The 20,487-nt window shown below is 43.7% G+C and overlaps 1 protein-coding gene across 3 annotated transcripts in view; it reads right to left on the bottom strand.

Moving 5' to 3' along the window:
- The window catches only part of LOC138303858 (bactericidal permeability-increasing protein-like), a 94,853-nt gene that overhangs the window by 47,472 nt on the left and 26,894 nt on the right, over positions 1–20,487 (bottom strand). For 2 of the 3 annotated variants that reach the window (XM_069243340.1, XM_069243342.1), the window contains exons 2-7: positions 20,175–20,306; positions 19,041–19,155; positions 16,524–16,652; positions 12,727–12,882; positions 12,572–12,635; positions 4,548–4,608 (exon numbers count right to left, since the gene is read on the bottom strand). In XM_069243340.1, the coding sequence (XP_069099441.1) occupies positions 4,548–4,608; positions 12,572–12,635; positions 12,727–12,882; positions 16,524–16,652; positions 19,041–19,155; positions 20,175–20,277 (628 nt within the window). In that variant the 5' untranslated portion in view covers positions 20,278–20,306. The remainder of the gene's footprint in view (positions 1–4,547; positions 4,609–12,571; positions 12,636–12,726; positions 12,883–16,523; positions 16,653–19,040; positions 19,156–20,174; positions 20,307–20,487) is intronic. The other variant, XM_069243341.1, reaches the window with a different exon arrangement.

Below are 20,487 nucleotides of genomic sequence, written 5' to 3'. Positions count from 1 at the left end.
GCTTCATTGTTCTCTGCAGAAGGGAACAATATTGGGAGAAAGAATGCATGAGTGAATGAAAGAATGAATGATGTAGGTGGCAACATGGCTTGAGGGTCAGGGAAAATTGAACAGGGAGCGTGGTTCGGTGTATTGCCAAGTCATGATCGAGGAAGGACATCTGGCCTTGTGCAGCAGGTGTGCATTTGGGGTGGTATTGGAAGCTGGAACATGAATGACTCAATCATTCTGAGCCCAGCTCAATGTACTTAGAAAGGCAGACCTTATACGTCAGTGTAGAAGACCCCATGAGGTAAGGTCGACTCCCTGTGGAGATGAATGCCGGGAGTTCTTTGTGCAGCTTTCGGACCCCGTTCTTTGTTCCATTTGCACCTCGAAAATTTGCTTTGTCAGTGTCAGGTTCCAGATGTTTCCATGCAGACCTTGCCATGCTTTCACAAGGACTAATTAAACCACCCTAACCCGTCTAGGGGTGGCATCCTTGTTGGAGGTGCTTGATTAAAGAGAGTCTACATACCTTGTAGAGTGCACCTGAGAAGAGGTGCACCAGCCTCACCAGAGTTAAAATCATTTAGTTTTCTTGCTTTCACCTGTGCAGCCCTGCCAAGTACCACACACTGTGGATTAACACAATGCATTACAGTGCTGGTGTCTGCATTACCACCCTAAAGTACTATGTTATGCATAATGATGCTAGCACCTCATATGAATGAAAAGGCACTTCAGCTCAGAACACTGGTCAGTGGTCAACAGCCAGCTTGGGTAGGAGCCTGGCACAGGCCAAGGAGAGGTGACTGTTTACTTTAGTGATAACTACTTACACTTAAACATATAGCTGCTCCAGGCCCAGCCGTGGCAGAGCCTGACGGATATTTTTAGCTTTTTGGCTACTAGCGGAGTTGGAAATTTCGAAGGCAACTCCCTCCAGGTGATTCTGGAAGATGGAACTTTTGTCTGCCCATGTGCCTCTCTACACGTCTTTCAAGCACTAAGATAGTCCTACAGCTCTGACCGGTCACACTTGTACTGACCAGCGCACTAGTCAGGAAACATTTTGTCTATTTGATATCTTTGAGGTATCTTGACTAATCTGATGGTGCCCCTAATCAGTGCTTAATTTGTAAAAGCAATTAAGTGCCAGGGCCATCATCAGGAAGCCACTGCAGCTGGTACCACCCATTGCCCCTGCCAGTGCAGCCAATGACAGTACCAACTCAACTCCTACTCATTACACTCCTCCAAGAGTGACTATTCAGACTACTAGAGGTCTCCAAAGCTATAAGATTGGCTTGCTCAGCAGGTATTAGTCATTTTCAATGTATATACTGAATCAATAACTGTGACTGTGCTCATCCCTAAATTAGACTGAAAGTGCCACCATGTGGCAGACTGTCATAGGCGCCGGTGTTGACAACGGCTCAAATTAGGCATTAAACCTAATAATACCAAAACTGCTCATTCTAAGAAATTATTGGCACATTGTTGCTATTTGGCAAAGCCAACAAATGTGTCCCTTAAAGCTGTTGGCCAGATGATATCCCTTCTCCTCCCCCGACTGTAGATGTCATCAGAAATCTGGGAGTCAAATTTGATTCTCAGCTGTTGTTTCTCTCTCATGCCGTGACTACTGCAGGCATTTTCTTTAACTTAATTAAATCTAAAATTCTTTGATCTCTTACCGCTAGTAACCAGAAAATTGGTAGCAAATGCCCTAATCACCTCCAGGGTAGATTGCAATAGCCTGTTTGTGACCTCCTCAAAACAAGTACTTCACAGACTTCAGACCATACAAAATGCTGCCACAAGGACAGTCCTTAAGCTACCCAAGGGAATCTCTGCTTCAGCATCCCTAAAACCCCTTCATTGGCTGCCAATTCATAAGAAAGTATTTTCAAAATGATTTTATTCACTTTCAAAGGCAATAGAGGGATTGGCTCTAAATTCCTCTCTGCAAGGTTCAAACACTATTTTACTAACAGTAACAAGCCAATCTACTGGCGTACTCATAGTAGTGTGTCGCTCGAAGTGTCACACATTTGACAGGAGAATGTCACTCAAATGCACACTGAAACTCTGGAAATATCACGTTACCAATCAGAAAACTTGACAGGTGTGCCTGTGTGTGCTGACTCCAGCTATAGCGTACTAGTGTTGTGTTTACCCTGTGTGCCTCACCCTTTTCCACATTTCTTGCATGGTTTCAAATATAGGCATTGCATACATGGAATTATTTCAGATATCAGGCTTGGAACCTGGAAACCACATCTGGTTGGACACCCACCAGTATTTGTAGCAAACATCTGAGCTTATTCCCCATTTAAGAAAAACTGGACCCAAATATGAGCGTTTATTATTGAAAAAAACACATTTTATTTTAAAGTGCAATTCTTTTTTTTAGTTTGTTTTATGATCTCTCTTCACTTTTTCAGTTGTTGATCCTTTATATTTAGCTGACAGTTGAAGATGGAGTATGGTACCCAAGAAAGGCAGCAGAGTACTGATAGAAACTGGATACATTTTGACTAAAACGTCTCCTAAGTCTCAGAGCCCTCACAAATGTTGTTAACTCACAGCTTGGAAGACTTCACTGGTCTTTTGGCCCACAACCCTCTCTAGCAGTAGCCAAGCCTGATGAGTTGTTGTTGAACCCTTAGCAGACTAATAGAGACCATTGTACTAGACATGTTCAGTATACACAGGGCCCATTGTATCCCTCTGTTGACTCTGGGTGTTTCTAAACACAGTATTGGAACCCAAAACACCCTTATACTTACAAAGAAACACTAGGGGCCTGCATATGATTTTGCTCAGAATATTCTGATCCTTGCATTAACCCCTGTTTACGCATGGGTCGGAATTACAAGTTGAAAGGTATTAAACGCATCTGATATTTATCAGATGTGTTAAATAACTCAATGTTCATTAAATATCGGCAGATCAAGTCTGACGAACTTTAACAGGGGAAAACATACAGTATTTACCATAGCATTTTGATTTTCGGGCTTTAAACACCAAAATCTGCATGTTATTCTCCATAAACTTGTAATAGGTGTTATTTATCGCATCTGATAAATAATGTACTCCATGGTATTGTTATTTATGGAGAGGTGATAAATAACGCCTCAAATTGTAATCAGGCCCCTGGTGGTAGCAGCCATGTTTGGCCTGTTGAAATAAATATACTATGTCAAACTGTTTTACGTTAAATCATGGCATCAATTTGTCCCACATACTTCAATGTTGTGTTTCACTTAAAATAAGTATTTATGTGACGTGCATCCTGACATTGGTAGTACATTTTCTATCTTTCTAAGGCATTTTAACTGTGTATTACTTTTCGAAGACATTCATTTGTCCTCGCCTTGACATTTAGTAAGCTCCATATTATCACAGATATAGTGAAACTGAAACCACTCATCGCACTGCATCACTGGATCAAACCTTAAGCAATTAACGTTGGACAATTGAAGAAGTCTTGGCAGGGATTCTGTGCAAAGAACACAGTATGGTGCGCCATGATACAGCTGTGAGAACAGGCAGCCTCCTCTATGAACCTACCCAGGGCTTCAAGAGGAATATGGCTACTGGACAAAGGCCTGACCGACTGCCAATCAAAGGATCTCTGAGTTGCTAGGTGCATCAAAGGACTACGCAATGATGCTGCCCCTCACGGCAGCTGAAAGGCAGGGACACTGAAACTGCAGCAATAGAGGAGCACTTTATGTGGCAGAGTTGACTAAATTATGAGGCAATAAAAGGCAATGTTGGGGATGAAGTAGAATATTCCGTGGCAGTACTATTTCACTATTTCATAATTTTAACACACATTAATACTGCCTGGGCAAACACTTACCTCCTTAGTACATATTTAACAAATGACTACAGAAATCAGAAAATAAAAGGTGACAAGTAAGCTTTTGCAAGGGGTCTCCCACTGGGTGGTACCGTGTTTGGAATCACTTTAGCTAGAAACAATCTTTGTTGAAATCTGTAAATTATACAACATGAGGTGGGTTATGTTCTAAAAAAAATTAATTATGCGGAACAACCAGCAGCCACAGAATCACATATTTTCAGTGGCCCTGGGTACTGTCATGTTGGCTTCAAGGTGCAACTGACATGACAAAATTGAAAAAGCAAGACAAGAGCCGTGTTTTGAGTAGGATATTCTGTACCACCTGGGAAGTTAGTGCAGCTATGAGGCTCCTCTTAAAAGTAAACCAAACAATGCCCCCTATATAATGCATTCGGTAACTACTAGGCAGGTGCCACCAGCCCATCAGAAGTACCTGCTATGCATTCTGTGTCTGTAAAAGTTCCTGGAGGTCCTGCCCAGGGTGACCTCATGAGGAATCCTTCTGAGGCAATTGTTTGTGTGCCTAGACTGCATCTCCCATCCTCTCCCTCCAGAAGCTAGTGACTTACCGCCATGTCTACTAGCTGGCAATAATTATTTCAGGGTCCACAGCAGTTGGGGAGGTGGTGAGGAAAAGGCTTCCTGATCACATACTACACCAGTGGGGATACTTTTTGTGAGTATTTCTTACCTGGTATGGTCTTCAGAACCTCCTCCAGGTCTCCAATGGCGTTACCAACCTGCGGACACAGCTGGAGAGCACAGAGGACATGTCACTGCACTGCTGCAAGGTCGCTTAACACAGTTGATTTGCTTTGTGTAATTGCTCCATTCTCTGGAAACCCTAGTTCTCCATCCTTCATACATTTCAAAATTACCCATTACCACTCACCTCTTGTCACACACCTCCCACTTCCGCCACACACAAACAATTATTGGTGTCCCTTATAAACTCCAGATGCTAGCCTCCTAGGTTCCGACCCTCCAAAGATCTACCCTCCCATAGACATCAGTTCATGCACACTATTCACTTCTTCTCAAAAGGGCAGGTGTACCTTTAACAGGAAGGTAATGAACGGATGCAAACTGAAAAATAATGTATGAATGGTTACTCAAGAATGGAGGGTGAATGGAAGCTCGAGAGTAAATGAAAAAAATGTCTACATGCTTCATGGAAGAAGAAAGTTGAGTGCATAGTGGATGAAATGATAATTTGAAGGTGAAAAAAGAAATTAATTAGGGACAATATGTGGTAAATTGTGAAGTGAGGTTGATTGTTGAATGAGACATATATGAATGGATGACCCATGGTAATTAATAAATGTAAAGGTAATGGCGATTAGAGGATGGATAGTAAATAATGAGTTTAGAGTGCAGGTTGAATGGAATGCCAATAGAAAACAAAATCTGGGGGCAGCTATTTGGTCAGGCAACATTTCAGCACTGTGTAGCATAGCTACGCCTTCTATAATCTAGGTGATAGCAAAGACGGACAAGGATGAAACTCTACAAAAGAGGGTCACCTATGAGTTTAGGGTAGCACAGAGAGCCTCAAATCTTGCTCCAGGAGCAGTAAAGGTGGTCGACACCCTAGGCCCTCTCATTGTAAGCTGAGGGAAGATCGTCCTAGGACAGAGGCTTTGCTGCACCACCAGGCAGATGATGCACGTAGCACAGAGTGTCGCAAAGACTCATATACAGTGTGGCCTACAATGTCTGCTCCACACAGACTGAGAGAAGATGAGGGGAACATCCACAGAGAGAGTCAGAATACATCAAACCTGGCTAAGAGTTTGTAGCCTGGCCGAATGCACAGGGAAGGAGATGTAGGAAACACGGAAATGACTCCATAGCACACGTCCTAACAAGTAAAAGTTATTGAGAGCATAATATCATCTTACAACACAATCAGTAATTACTTGCATTTCTACCACTTTGTGAATGCTTTAAGATGCAGCCTACATGGCACACTCATCCTGGCCTCTGTCGTCCAAAGAACACTCTTTTTTCACAGCCTCTAGCCTAGCAAATGTTCAATATGAGAATCATACCATGAAACAGAGGGGACATATTACCAATATGAAAACCTTAATGCAGCTTAGAACCTCATCTCAGGAAAGCAGATACGTATATGTATTTAAAGGGCAGAAGCGAGTGCTAACTATTTTCAAGAGCTTGCTTAAGCACAGATGTCCAGATCAACAGAAACTGAAGGCGTAGGCGTGAAAGTTGAGAGCATTGTTTTTAAACCTCCAAAAAGGTATTTACAAACGTTTGCAATTTTACAAAGCTCATGACCTTTTGGTCTTTCTACATTCGTGTGACAATCATGAATTTTGTGACAACTTGTGATGCATCTATCCTTATGTAACACTAATTATAATTATGTTTTGCGAAAAATACACTTCACGGCAAGCAATTACCGTTCTTCTCCTGTGCAGTACCGCTATACAGAAAAAAGTTATACAAAAGGTAAACATGCAGAGCAAAAAAATGGTATACTTCTGCCATTGTATACAGAAAACTGTGCAAAAGGGAAGCTTGAAGCAAAGCCTGCACACATTTTCCAGCTTGAAATGGTTCATTAAGAATAAAAATGATCGTGTTGTGTGTGGAAAATATTATTGCAATTGACAGAAAAACTTAAAACAATACTCAGATCAAAGCACTAATGCCCCTAAATGTCTAATGGTGGCTTAGGTGCATCGTGGTGAAGTGCAGTCCATTAGCTGGGCTCAATATAAAAATTGAGATTTTAAGTCAATATCAAGTCTTGGAGTATCAAGTTGAGAAAGGAAGCCTTTATCAATTTTTCCATCAGTAATCAATGCAATTCTTATTTACCAAATCTGTTTATCGGCCCTATGCCTGGAGTGGGTTCTGAAGAAAGGTTCACAGCGCATTCTACTTGCTAAAAGAGCTTGTTCCCCATCAATATCATACAGAAGGAAGACATTCCGAAACCAAAAAAGCACAAAAATCAAGTGTTCCATCCACAGCACATATGATAAACCTACTGGGGGTCCTCAAACCCAGCACCAGTTATGTGCTGATATGAGAAAAGTACACCAAAGTCTGTGCTTGTGGAGGAGGCCTCTTTCCTAAACTGATCAAGGGCTCTCACTGATCGAGGGTTTAGAAGTATTCACTTGTCTAGATCTGATTTCGGATTTTGGTATATGGCTGTTTCAAAATCTGATTAGTGCACAGCTTCATTTACTTTAAAACAACTCGCACCTTAAACACGTCTACAGCGTCCTCAACCTGAAATTCCACTCTCACCTGAAGTTGCCTAAATGGCCCCTTCCACTGGTAATATATGGCTCCAGGGAGTGCAGATATACTTCTAGGGCCACATCGTGGGCGCAGACACTGTCAATCTAGGGCCAGGATGCCAGAGTGGTGTTTGACATTGGCCATTAACCTGGAACCTCTGTACATACGTATGGAGATCGATCTTCAATGTAATTATGTATATGCAGTTATGTAGATATAATTTCTTGAAAGAGATTATTTTGCTAAAAGTGTAAATAACTCCTGGGTCAGTAGTAGGCAGGAGACCAATCAAGAGCCCACTCCTCTCTCTGCCCAATGCCACCAGTTCTGCTTCTACGGTGGCCATTATGGCCAGAGAATCTTTGTTTTCTGGGACACCGATTACAGTCCAGACAGAATGTTTTTCTGATGACCCTGCTGACTACGTTTCACGCAAAGTGGAAATTGTTCTAGGCCACCATCACAAATTCTGAATTTTGACCTGGTGATAGGTTCCATTTGCCTTGGAATTCTAACCCTCACGGGAATTCTGGAAACTGTTGTGGTCATTTGATGTATGCTTTGTGAGTCTGACTTGCTGCCTTGTTTGGATTGCTAAGGTCCTTGACCCCTTTGATTGACCCTGCCAGTCACGAACTGTGAATCAGCCAAATGCAGTTGCTGCTCCATGGACAAGGGTTCTAAAGCTGCTCGACAAGAAAAAGACCTATCAATACTTAATGTGCTGTCCCCTCCTCCACCTGACACCAAACCTTATATCTTCCTGTTTCATCAAGAGCTACATTTCACACATCAACAATGGCCTTCTATATTCTTTAACCCGCACTACAGGTACTGAGCATGGTTAGACTCAAACCTTCTAATCATCACAAACTTTGTGCATTTGTACCTTTTATTGTATCTTTGCTTCAGATGCACTGTGACCGCATCACCACTCAGGAGCAGTGGGTCCATTGGCGCAGAGGCATTTCTCTTTACAGCGAGTTGCTCCATCTAATATGTCATCTCCACACACTCAACTAGGCAGGTCAGCACTGTCTCACCCAGGATCTTATGGACACTGGGAGATGTACTAGGGAGTGTTGGATGCAGCTGGGCCAGCAATTGGAGCCCTGGCCACCAATAAAGAGGCCAGAATAATAAAATCCCACCCACTTTGAAGCCTATCCTGAATGGCACAGAGTGCGCAAAACTCTCTCTAGGAGAGTTCAGAGGGGGTTCTCCTCACCCCACGGACATTTTGAGAAAAATGGAGCTAAATGATGCATGTTTCCGTACAATTTTCATAGACCATACAAATATTCAGGAAGTTTCGAGTGGGCACTCATGAAATAATCCAAATAATCGACCACTTCGTACTAAAGGTGATCTTTCCCAAAACAATAGATACAAATATTTTTGTAGTGATTTTTTTAAATAAACACACTAATGAGGCCTAGGGATATATAAGCAATTCCGAAGTGGCATTCATGGAGTATTTCGATAGTTTATGCTGTGCCACAGGTCTGATCCTCCTTAGGGGCTCGCGGGTTTGAGCCCCCAGGAAAACTTGATATCAGATGGGTACAATTAGGAAGCATTTTCTAGTCCAATAACGTATCTGGCTTAAATGGTCATATAATTTAGAGGCAATGTATATAATCTGTGTATGCAACTTGATATTTTAAAGATATATACATCTTTCTTCAGTTCCATCTTCCATTTCCTTTCAGTTTGTCTTCCTTTCTCCTTCCTCTTCCATCCGTCTTTCCTTTCTTCCTTTTCCATTTTTTCCTCTTCATCCAATCACACTCTTTCTTTCTTCCTCCCATCTGTATTTCTCTACTCTCCCTAACTTTCTTTATTTCGTCTTTCCTTTTGTGTCATTGAGTTTACTTCGTTTCACAACCCAGACCCCCAACTCTATTATGCTACAGTTTCCTATCTTTATATACAAGCTCTCTAAAGACCAGCAAGTCTCTGATCAATGCTGATAGAGGCATAAAGAACAGTTAGAAGGTTTAGAGAGTCTCAGATCTGCTAAGTTCCTGAAGGGGCCCAGAGGCAAGCCTTGCTGCAGCTCCTTAAGAGGGGCCTCTTAAACAATGCAATTCGGGGACACCTTCAGTATCTCCAACTAAAATGTCTTCACCTTCATGAAATTGACTTTCCTCTGTATCCATTGCCTTCAGTTCTATTGTTTTCTCCCTCCTGCTCTTCGTGTTTTGGTGGTACCCTAATATTTTGTTGGCTAAAACTCCCTGGCTTTATCTTCTTTCTACCCTTCTGTAGAAGGTTTTCTAACTTGAGGTGCTTAATCACAGAATCAGATCATGCAAGGCAACTGTGAGCAGAGAATGTACAGTTGTCCTATAGCAGGGGTCCAGCTCACGTCATCCCTGGCACCAGTCTGGCATTCCTGACAAGGACCCCATCCATCAGTTGTCCAGTGTACTTCAGTCTACTGGCCTTAAATATATTTCTGGTGCTCTTCCATTGTAGTGGAACCCAGGCCACAGGGCTTCAGGCGTTCTTGAACATCAACTGAATTATCAGGTACTTTCTGTCGTGGGTGACAACATACAGCGTTTTCCTATGGGAAAAGACTCTGTCATCAGCTCTCTTCAGAACACTTTGGGCCCCAATAACTACTATGGCTTTGTCTACAGATCTCAATCAATGGAACAAAGATGCCATAGAGAGTTTTACACTTTAGGTATGTGCTATGAAACCTCTGTCACTTGTCGTAGTTTCTGTGTGGCCATGGCCGCAAGAGAGGGCAACACTGTGGTCTTAAACTGATAATCTGCCATAGAACAAATCTCTTCTAATCCACCCAAAAACTCACCAACCAAAACTTGAACTGGAATTATCACTCACAGGAAAATGATCCATAAAGATGCCTAAAAGCACTAGTGTAAAGTTAAAGTTTTGGTGACCATTAAAGGCTCCAGATGTTGGTAACAATGGGATGACTAAACAGGGAGATTGCTGATACCTCAACTTAGCCCGCTGCAGGTCCACTGTGTGCACCAAATATTATGAGACTTTTAGTAACTTAGTTTTTAGTAACCATAAACATCTGGTAGTAATCAAAATGTTTTGATGGTGGGGGGACCCCAGCTTTAGGGCGCCCACTGGTTCCTAACAGTACTGAGGGACTGACTGCAATTTAAACTTAGTGCCTAGTTTTGTCTTCAAAGTGTGACACTGCCAGAAGCTTGGGGGGGTGGCTTAAAGGTTACTGAATCAAGGTAAACACCCTCACCAAGGGAACGTGACACTGTGGTCACAGGGGGAAAGAAAACCCTTCAAATCCTGCTCTAGCTGGAAAATAGGTGATTAGGACTCCCAGAAAGTTAGGGATGGTGCACAGCGGATCACGGAAAGTGAGGGAAAAAAACATTCACAGCTCTGGAATGTAGCCTGAAAGTCCCAGTTCCTGTTGCAAAGTAGATTCTTTCACTATGGTTCTGAACAGCTGGACTTTGAGGTCTTCATGACTCTCTGGTGCTCACTTCCTCATAAGAACTTCCTAACAGGTTTCAGTCTGCTGGGGCATGCTCCTTGCCCACTTGGTCAGGAGCCAACTTCTCTCCTCACACCAGGCAGTGTGGTTTCCCTAGTTCAGGGTAGGCATTAACGGTATGGTCCAAGTCCTTAATTGCAACCTTAGGGTAACCAACAACATCTACAGCCCTGTTTCTGGGCAGATGTGTGCGGTGGTGCAGCACAGCACATGTAGTTGCCCAGAGAAATACAAGACATGGGTTCTGGAGGGTCTATTGTAAAACGGAACAACGGCTGGAAGCCAGGACCAACCGAATGGTGTGCAATGCTCAAAATGTATAATTCTTGCCTACCATTGCTGGGCACATTTTCCATTCTTTCTTCGCATAAGCGGGTTGAGGCAGTGACCAACTCATAAAAGAAGCCCTTTTCAAGGGAGAAGATATAAGGTTCCCGGGAGGGGTCACTGCAATTTCCAGGTAGCTCCCAGCACTAGACAAAGTGGGAGGTCATAAAAGGCCACAAGGATGGATATCTGAGCAGTGATGGGGTGTAGCTTCCACACATTGGCAAGCTTAACTCCAAACGGATCTACAGTCGAAGATGCAAACCAGCAAAATTGGTTTTGTCTGGCCCTCCATTCTCCTACATGCCTTATTCCTAGCAGGACCTAAATGTGGGTTCCCTGGAGCGTACACAAGGTCACAAGGTAACACGGGGGGGGACCTCCACAATGTGATATAATCACTGTGTGATTGTGGAATGCACAGGTCCAACCAAACTATGTACATCCATTTATCTAGCACTTACACATTCACCTTATCTACACACATCTTTCTAGCATGTCAGATAAAATAATGTCTAAAATAAATATTGCGTCTTAAATATTGCTTCAAAAATATTGTCCCATTAAAGTCAGATTTTTGTTTATTAATAATTCAAATGAGACAATATTTTTATAAACAATATTTACGGCTGTATTTTTCACACAGACAATCATTCGGTTCTGGTATTCTGATCATACTACATAACTATTCACGACAAGACGCAGGTGGCGTAAAGGACCCCTACTAAAGAGAAGTCAACATATTTCATAAGGAGGGACTGGTAAATTCCTCTTCCAGGGTTAAAAGTAGAAATGAGCTGTGCCTCTCACTAAAATGTCATGTTCTGTCAATTGTCAACCTCCTGTAGCCGGTAGAGGGGACATACTTACCCTCTACAATGGGTGGGTGAATGAATGAATACATTTGGTTCACCCCTGTCCAGCAGGGCATTCTAATCTGCTGGTGAGCAAGATCAAAACAGGTGGATTTTAATTCAATAGGAGAAAAGATAAGTTCAGCCAGAGAGTTAAAACAGGACAGGATGCCTCAGGATTCTGCACAATACAAAGACTTTAATCTCTACAGTTAAATCTACTTAATCGAATATTTTACTATTTCACCAGACCATGTTATTTCTATCACATAAAGCTCCCTATTTCCCTAATGTGCTTCCATGATATTGCCACCGACAATGCTCCTCTATTGTGGCACATGTATGTGTGCTGATGCATATAATACACGTCTGCACTGTTTTTTCAGGCTACCCTTCACACATGCCGGTAGCAGTGCTTTAGTTTTGTAAACACGAGGTAGTTGGTGACCTAATTCCTGAAAGTATTAAAACCCCAAAACGCATTTCTCTGGGCATTAAGATCTTATCTCATACTGTACATGAAGGCAGACACTCTCTACTTCCCTACAGCAACAATTGCCATGTCTGTCGAAGGCTAGATGCAAAGCCTTGGCCCCACTTTTATAGAGACATGCCCATTTCTCCCATTTCATACTCCTTAATCTATCATAACCCTTTAATTTAAACCCACTGCACACCTTCACCTGACACCTCTCTAACATCTGTCACAGGTCTCCACATCAGTATTTGATAAGGATCAACCAGGCTTACATTTTCATTGAGTATGTCTCTTAGAGGTCCCTCTAAAGCCCCTGTGAACAGGTTGTACAGCCAGCTGCAAAGACAGAAACAAACACATGAGTGATGGGTTGAGAGAAAGAGTACACACAGGATAACTCTGGAAACATTTTCTATCAGCACGGTACCTGGCGCCACCATGGAAGGTGACATGGAGCGCCCCAATACTAGAGCTGCAGGAGGCCTTCCACACTGCTGGGCGGCCACTGTCATCCCGTGTCACACCAAGAGCAGCCGAGATAGACAAGCCATCCACAGTCACGTCAAAGGAGCCGCTGTCTTTACTGGGAATACGAAGTGTGGGTGTTACACAGATAGACAGACATTTAACATCTGTTGCGTCATATTTTAATCACATATGGTTACAAGCTTTGAAAAGCCTTAATTGGGCTTAGATCCTGTCTCAGCAGAAACATTTAGGTAGGTCACATGAGAATATGAAGGTGTGGAGAGGTACTGAAGGTGATGGTGAGGGTTAGAATGTGACCCATCCATCCACCGAAAGGACTGGCTAATGGCAGAAGTTAAATTTGTGGTTATCAGACTGCCGGCAAGGCTCTGAAAATGGGGGAGTGGGTCTGAATGTTAGGGTGTGGGACTTAAGTTGTGTATGAGGGTCTAACGTTGGGGGTATAAAGCTGGGACATGACTAAGAAAGTGTCAAGGCGGTCTGCAAGTGTCAAAGGTGTGAAGGCGACCATGGTCAAGGTGACCATCTTTGAGCTTTCCAGGGAGGAGTCCTTTCCCACATGCACTATGGGAACTTTCCTTTCCTCGGTCCCCCAAACTGCCCGACTGCACAAACTTACCTGGTGCAGAATGCAGCTGCCAGTCTTCTTCTCCTTAGGCTGTCTCGGGATGCAATTATGACATGGCCTTTGACTACCTTAAACTGGCTTCCTACTAAAAGTGTTCTTTGTTCAGTCACTCTGCCTTGCCACAACGGTCTTTGCATTCGTCACCCGCAAAATAGAATCATGCATCATCAACGCAGCCGCCCTCTCTGCTCTTCTTTCCGTCCCGTCTTGATGGTCCCCAAGATACTCCGTTCCAGGTGTGGAAGACACATATTCTCTTACAGTGGGCCAAAACACCATAATGCACTCTTCCTCCCTTCACATGCAACCGAATATTCTTCTTTTCTGTAAATCAGATAAAGCTCATCTTTTCCCCCTGTGATGTTGACGCTGTCCTTACCTACATTTTCCTCTCCAGTCTGGTCCATCGCCAGGACACCCATTTGGGTTTCTGTACTCCTTACAAAACCTCTTCATCATCATCTGGTCTGAAGATGGGAGTCTAATGGTGGAGCAGGCGTACAGTGCCAAAGGTATGCGCCTGAAGCCATGGGCCTGGGTCTGCATGTGGAGTAAGGGGCTAAGGATAGGGGTATTGGTTTAAAGTTGAGGTGAGGGCCTATAGAGAGCATTGTTCTGATTGGCTGCAAGCTTTAAGGTGGGTGAAGTTGAGGAAAGGGGCTGAATGTGCTGCGGTGGGTCTGAATACGGGGCTTAGGTCTGAAGATCGGGATCGGAGACTACCGGAGGGCTGATTGTTGCAGAAAATATTGGTTTCCTCCTACCATCTGTGGGTTGTAACAGTGATGGGTCGAGCCTTGCCTGGATCAGTCAGACAAACGAATGGGGAAAGCGCTTTGGAATTCAGATTGTTTATTATGGCCCTGTTGACACTGTCGGCAAAATTGAAAAAACGCTGGGCTGGACGTACAACGGGGGTTGCAAAGCCTGCCCAGTGCAAAAATCTGCATTGCAGAGTTTAAAAGTGACAGCAAGTCCAAAACAAACATTGGGGCTTATAATGTCTACACTGCGTCTCCTGTAGAGTGGCAAGGAAAAGGGTGCAGAAATTAGCATTGCCCTTCCTGCACTCATAAGGGTATGCATCAATGATGTGCAACTGCTCCTAGAGGAACGCTGAGAGATTACAGACTGCGGAGAGCAGTCGGTAACTAGCTGCAAAGCAGTAGCTGTCTACGAGGGACATCTAGCTTCTACTGTGTAAGGGGCAGCAGTGGGCATCAGAGGGAGCAGATCCCAATCCCACTGACTGCTCCAGGCTCCCTTAATGTCCCTTTAGTATTGGGCAACTTTTTAACATGGTTCATGAATATTACTGAAGTCAGAATTCTGCAAACCCTTATGAACGACTTCTTTGTTAGGTGCTTTCGACTTTCTTGGCAAAGTTAGCACTGCACAGATAAATTAGCTGGGCCACATGGCAGATGCTGTGTAAACACTGCACTCTGACAAGACCCTGCCAATGGTACATTTGGCTGTTTATTTCCTGGAACAAATTCATTTAGTCTCTCAATTTAAGATGTTTCTACTCCATCCAGTAGGTTTGGGCTGCATAAGATCAACAGAACTGGAGAAAAAAAACATACCAAAAGAGACCAAACGCTAGACGCCAATAACAGGTTTAAAAATTATGCTGAAATCAACTAGAATTTTCTCCATAAGAGCACAGGAAATTTCCAAAACTCCGCTCACCAGTAAATGGAATTTGTATAAAATATGGTCAAAATGGAATTTCCAACTGAGTTGGCATCAATGAGTTGTTGGTGTATCTTGGTCTCGTGATAAGCCGGTGCATCATCCTCACCCTATAGAGGTCAACCTGAGACTATTTTGTAACAGAAAATGGTAGGTGGTTCCAACACAGTGGGAGAGGGGCTGGCTGGTTTAAGTAGCTTCTGTAGGAACCGAACTGAAGTCTACCATGAGAACACTCCAGAAGGTTGGCTAGAGCCACTCTAAAGGCTGCTTACAGGCCCTGTGCCAAGGCTATCCCCCGGGGAGACCATGTGCTGTCAGAGGATTCTCGGAACTAGCACTGAATGGATTCCTGATCCCATGTAGATCGCTTTACACATAGAACCAGGCTGTTCAGGGCCTATCAAGAGGCACCAGAGGTGACTGAGAGGTCACCAGGGAGCGAGCATTGCCTAGCTTTGCATACCCCTTAAAGCATGATGCTCTTTGAGACTATCTGGATACGGGTGACCACCTCCCTCCAGGTCAAAAGGTTACTGCTTTCACACCTGGGCTTTTGAGTGATAGCCTAATAACGTCTTTAGAGTGTTGTAGTCTTGTTTTGCTTCCATTCAATAATTAGACTGACACACCTGAAATCAATGATTTGTGGGTGAAGAGCTGATGACTGGAGAGAGTGCATGTGATGACCTCGAGGGAGCTGATCATCCTAATGTGGATAGTAAGGCCACATGTTAGTATTATCTAAAACACCTAAACAGGCAAAATAATTCACTGCAGACATGTTTTAGGGCGAATACATGAATTAAATCAGATTTACAAAAATTTCTGATGTGTTTTTCAGAAAAGTACACTCAATACTCTAATGTTGCACTTGTTGCACCTACGCTTTTGCACACATTCCAAGGCTGCACTGGCTCCACGTGGGTTGTAGACACACTCCAGAGCTACACTGGTTCCACCTTGGGCTGCACACACACTCCAGAGCTACACTGGTTCCACCTTGGCTTGTACACACACTCCAGAGCCTCACTGGTTCCACCTTGGGTTGTACACACACACTCCAGAGCCTCACTGGTTCCACCTTGGGTTGTACACACACTCCAGAGCTACACTGGTTCCACCTTGGGCTGCACACACACTCCAGAGCCTCACTGGTTCCACCCTGGTTGTTTATACACTTCAAAGCCACATTGGCACCTTGGATTAAATGCACGCTCTAGATCCCCACTGGTTCGACCTTGGGATGCAGACACACTCCAGAGCAGTCATTGTTCCACCGTGAGCTCCATACACACTCCATAGCCACATTGGTTCCAGTTTGGGTTGTACACATAGTCCAGAGCCCCACGGTTTCCACCTTGCATTGCAAATACACTCCAGAAACGCACTGGATTCACATTTGTACTCACATGAATAGGACCTCCACGTGCCAGTGTGCAGTAATCATAATCTTGGCTTCACTGATCGATAACTTTATCCCGGTTCCAGGTACAAAGCCAACAGCAGAGTCTGGGAGCTGGAAATCCTGAATCCGTATCCTAGGATGAGAAAAGGAACAACATGGGACCTCAGCGCACATACAACTATGGCTACCCTGGAATAGATTCTTAGCAGTATCCAGCACCATCCATCATTCTCTAGCACTAGCCATCTCTTCTCACCACCACCATTTCCTCCTCAACACCCATCATTCTCATCCACACTGCAACCCACCCTTCTCAAACACCACTCACCCCTATCAAACACCACCCTTGCCCTATTCAACACCACCAAACCATGATGCATCACCGTCAGTCCCTCTTCAACACCACCCATTACTGCCACACACTGTTCCTCCCCAAACATTTGTACTCTGATCCCATGACCCAAACCAGGTAGCCAATTTTAGGGCCTGATTTAAGAAAAGTGGCGCTACACAGAGTGCAGCGCCACTTTTCTTGCGCCCCTTAGCGTCTCCCTAACACCACCACCATGTGTGCGCCCTATCTAAGATACGGTGCACCATGGCGGTAATTAGGGGAACTAGCAACATTTTTGATGTTAGTTTGGAGCTTTGTAGGATTAGTGTAAAGAATTTTGATGCTAATCCTGCGAAGCCCATTGAGGACCATTGAAAACAATGGTGTGCCTCCTTGTAACGCCTGCTCTTAGCAGGCTTTCAAAGTGCCGAGAAAAATGATGCAAAGAAATCTCTTACATTTCTTTGCGCCATTTTTTCACTCCCCCTAATGGGGTACGCCCCCTTTTCATACATTATGATCAGCACAGGCATAATGTAGAGCAAAGGGTTACAAAGTGACGCAATGCGTGCATTGCACCACTTTGTAAATTTGGCGCATGGATTTTGGCCTCCTTAGGCCACATTAGCATTAAAAAAACGACGCTAATGTGGCGCAAGGAGGCGCCTCGGGCTCTTCAGTCACCCCCTTAGTGTTTCCTAGCAGAAGGATAGGGGTCACCTAGCTTCCCCCTGCTTCTTCCTACAGGGAGTGACCTTCTTTGATTACTGAGCTTGGAATCTTCCTGCTTCATGACAGTCTACGGGAGATTTTGCAGGAACAGCCTTTTTCTGTATCCTAGTGATGATGCCTTTCTAGCCTCTTGTGTTACTTCCATGAAATGCCCTGTGCGCTCCCCTAGCTGAGTGTTTACTATTTAGGCCTGAAGTGGTGCGACCACTGTTAGGGGATACAGCCTTCTACGTTGGTGCCCCCTTTACCACGAGCCCTGCAGAAATACAAAATGCCCTTACAAGGAGTTGTCTTTAAGCATACACCAACCAAACCTGCTAGGGGACATAAAGCAGATTATGTTACAAACTTCTCATTTTCTTTCAAGAGTCTAATTTTACTTGTTCAATTAATGTGGGTAAAAAATAAAAACATATTCATTTTAAAGGGAATGGCTTTGACCGGACACTAGCATTAATGATTTCAATAAGTCTGTGATAGCTTTGTGATAGACTTCGTCTTGCTCTTACCTTCAGATCATCCTTCAATGAGCTAGGCACTGACTGTCAATTACAATTACCAGTGGAGAGTCAACTAAACTGGAGATTTGTGCCAAAAGACTGCCAACCCAGTATCCAGAATCTTGGGTATAATCCTAGACCGTAGATCTTACTCTCCAACATTATCCATCCTTCTCCATCACCATCCTTCCCCCTCAATCTCAGTCTGTGATGGCTTCCTCATACCTGCATCTCCCTAGAAATTTACCTATGGTGTTGGAAAGAATGACCTCCTGAGTGCAGAGGAAGAGAGGGAGTACACCTTCCTGTGAACAATGTCACACTGTGAAGTATGGTCCCTGATACCATTAGCACTATTCTACTGCACGTTTGTAGGTCTGGCTTGACACTGCAGCTGTCTACCAGACCTACAATTACCAACTGGTCAAAATCTCCTTGCGTGGTCTTTCATTCCACCCGGAGTATAGCTCTCTCAATTAATGCTATGGCTGTCTGTGTAGTTCTGCCTCATATGGAGTGCTTGCATTGCAATGAACAAGGGGTTATTTTACATCAACAAAGTACACTAAACCATTTCACTTTAAATTCTTTATCTCATAGATGCATTATGTGTTTTCACTGTAGAAGGTTTTTAAGTATTTTAGTCAAGGTTGAACATGCAAGCCAGACCTTTTCACTTTGACAATGCTTGTAATCCCCTGCTACCTGCAGGCATCTCATGGGCAGCTTTATTGGATTCCTATGGTAATGTAGGTTTACTCTTACATTTGTGTTACACTAGATACAATGTATCTATGGCAATACAACAAATTGCTCCCAAAAGTGTGAAAAGCTGATTAGATTCTAAAAGTATTCCACCTGGTGACTGAGAGTTAAAAATTGATCCGTAGAGCAGTTTATGGACACACTGAACTATCTTTATGAGTAAATTCTAACCTCTGTGTGGAATACTTACTCAGACACGGTGTAATGCACATTTCCGATCACTGGAACAGAGTATGTACCAGACAGGTCCGGAATTGATATTTTCTGTAGTTGGTCCTTGAGGACCTGTATGCCCACCTGGCGCCCTAAAAGAAGATGTGAGTTCAAAGGTTAGAGTAGAAGAACCAAGAGCTACAGCGGGTAGAACCAAGGCTGTAGTGAGGCCCAGAAAAGATCATAAACACCCTGGTGGGCCTTATCAATGTGTTTCAGTTCTGATGCTGCAGAGGTGGGAAACTCATGGGCACTGCTCCACACCATGAACTAAACATGCAGAGTTTAGCCCCTTGTTTTTTGAATTTTTCTTGTGCAGAGGAGCCACTTCAGAGGCTGCTACACTGGACAGGGTTGGGTCCACTCACTATAGCGGCTCTGAGCAACACAGGGCTGGTATTAACTTTTGACGATTGCGTTTAGGCCACAATTAAGGCCTGTGAAGGAGTGTTGGGGCTCGGATTCTGGTTGGATTCACCAAAGTCATTTGGATCTCCTGGACTCTTTGCCTTTATGGTTTATGCCAAGCGCCATTAAGCGTATGTTTTTTTTTCTTAAAAGGTATATAACCAATCCAAGATGCAAGGAGATAAAATTGTGCATTAAGGTAAATTCACATTGAAGAGGCCTTGTGACAACAGGAATGTTGTTAGTTTTTTCCCTGTGAACATTTGAGTGGAACAAGCACGAGAGGTACTTAAACAATTAGCATGTCCCCCAGGTACAAACCACAGTGTTAATCTAAGAAAACTCATGCAGCCTACACATTGGATCCAGCAGAACCTCACACCAGCAAATTCTAAGCAGGAGCAGGAATCCACAGATGACTGTCTGCAGCCCAATGGTAAATCACTCTGCTCTCTCTGAACGGGCTGTCGCGCCAAGGTGCTAGATAATGCATTTATCCTGTTGGGAGGCTAAAGGGGAGGTTGAGGGTTACATGGTGGTGTGCTAACATTGGCCAATTCTGGTTTCTTAGGAATTCTAGGCATTAAAAGCGCAAAATCTCAATACAAACAATAACTATACAGTATATTTTCACAAATAAAAGCAGGCATGCGTAACCAAGACAATGAGAAATGAATTCATGGTAAGGACAGGTGTTGCATACCATAATCAAGTCCCTGCTGGGTAATCCGTCCTTTCAAGCCAGCCTCAGTCGCCTCAGTACCCCGGAGAAAGAGCAGAGCGAGCACTCCGACCCAAAGCATCATCTAATCAGAATCCAAGGTGGGTTCCTGTCCTGTGAGAAATACAGAGGTCAGGCACCATCCGAGCAACACAAACAACCTCGAAAATGCTTATAGATATCATCAAAAACGCATAGACTGAACGCACTTGAAAAACACACAGTCATATGCCCATTCTCAGAAAAGCCAAACAGGGGAGAATGCCATCTACCTTTCTTCTATGTATCATTACCA

The sequence above is a fragment of the Pleurodeles waltl genome, chromosome 7, assembly GCF_031143425.1.
Source record: "Pleurodeles waltl isolate 20211129_DDA chromosome 7, aPleWal1.hap1.20221129, whole genome shotgun sequence".
In the NCBI taxonomy this organism is placed as follows: Eukaryota; Metazoa; Chordata; class Amphibia; order Caudata; family Salamandridae; genus Pleurodeles; species Pleurodeles waltl.
The sequence above is the reverse complement of the archived record's forward strand: the minus strand, read 5'-3'. Positions and strand labels throughout refer to the sequence as shown.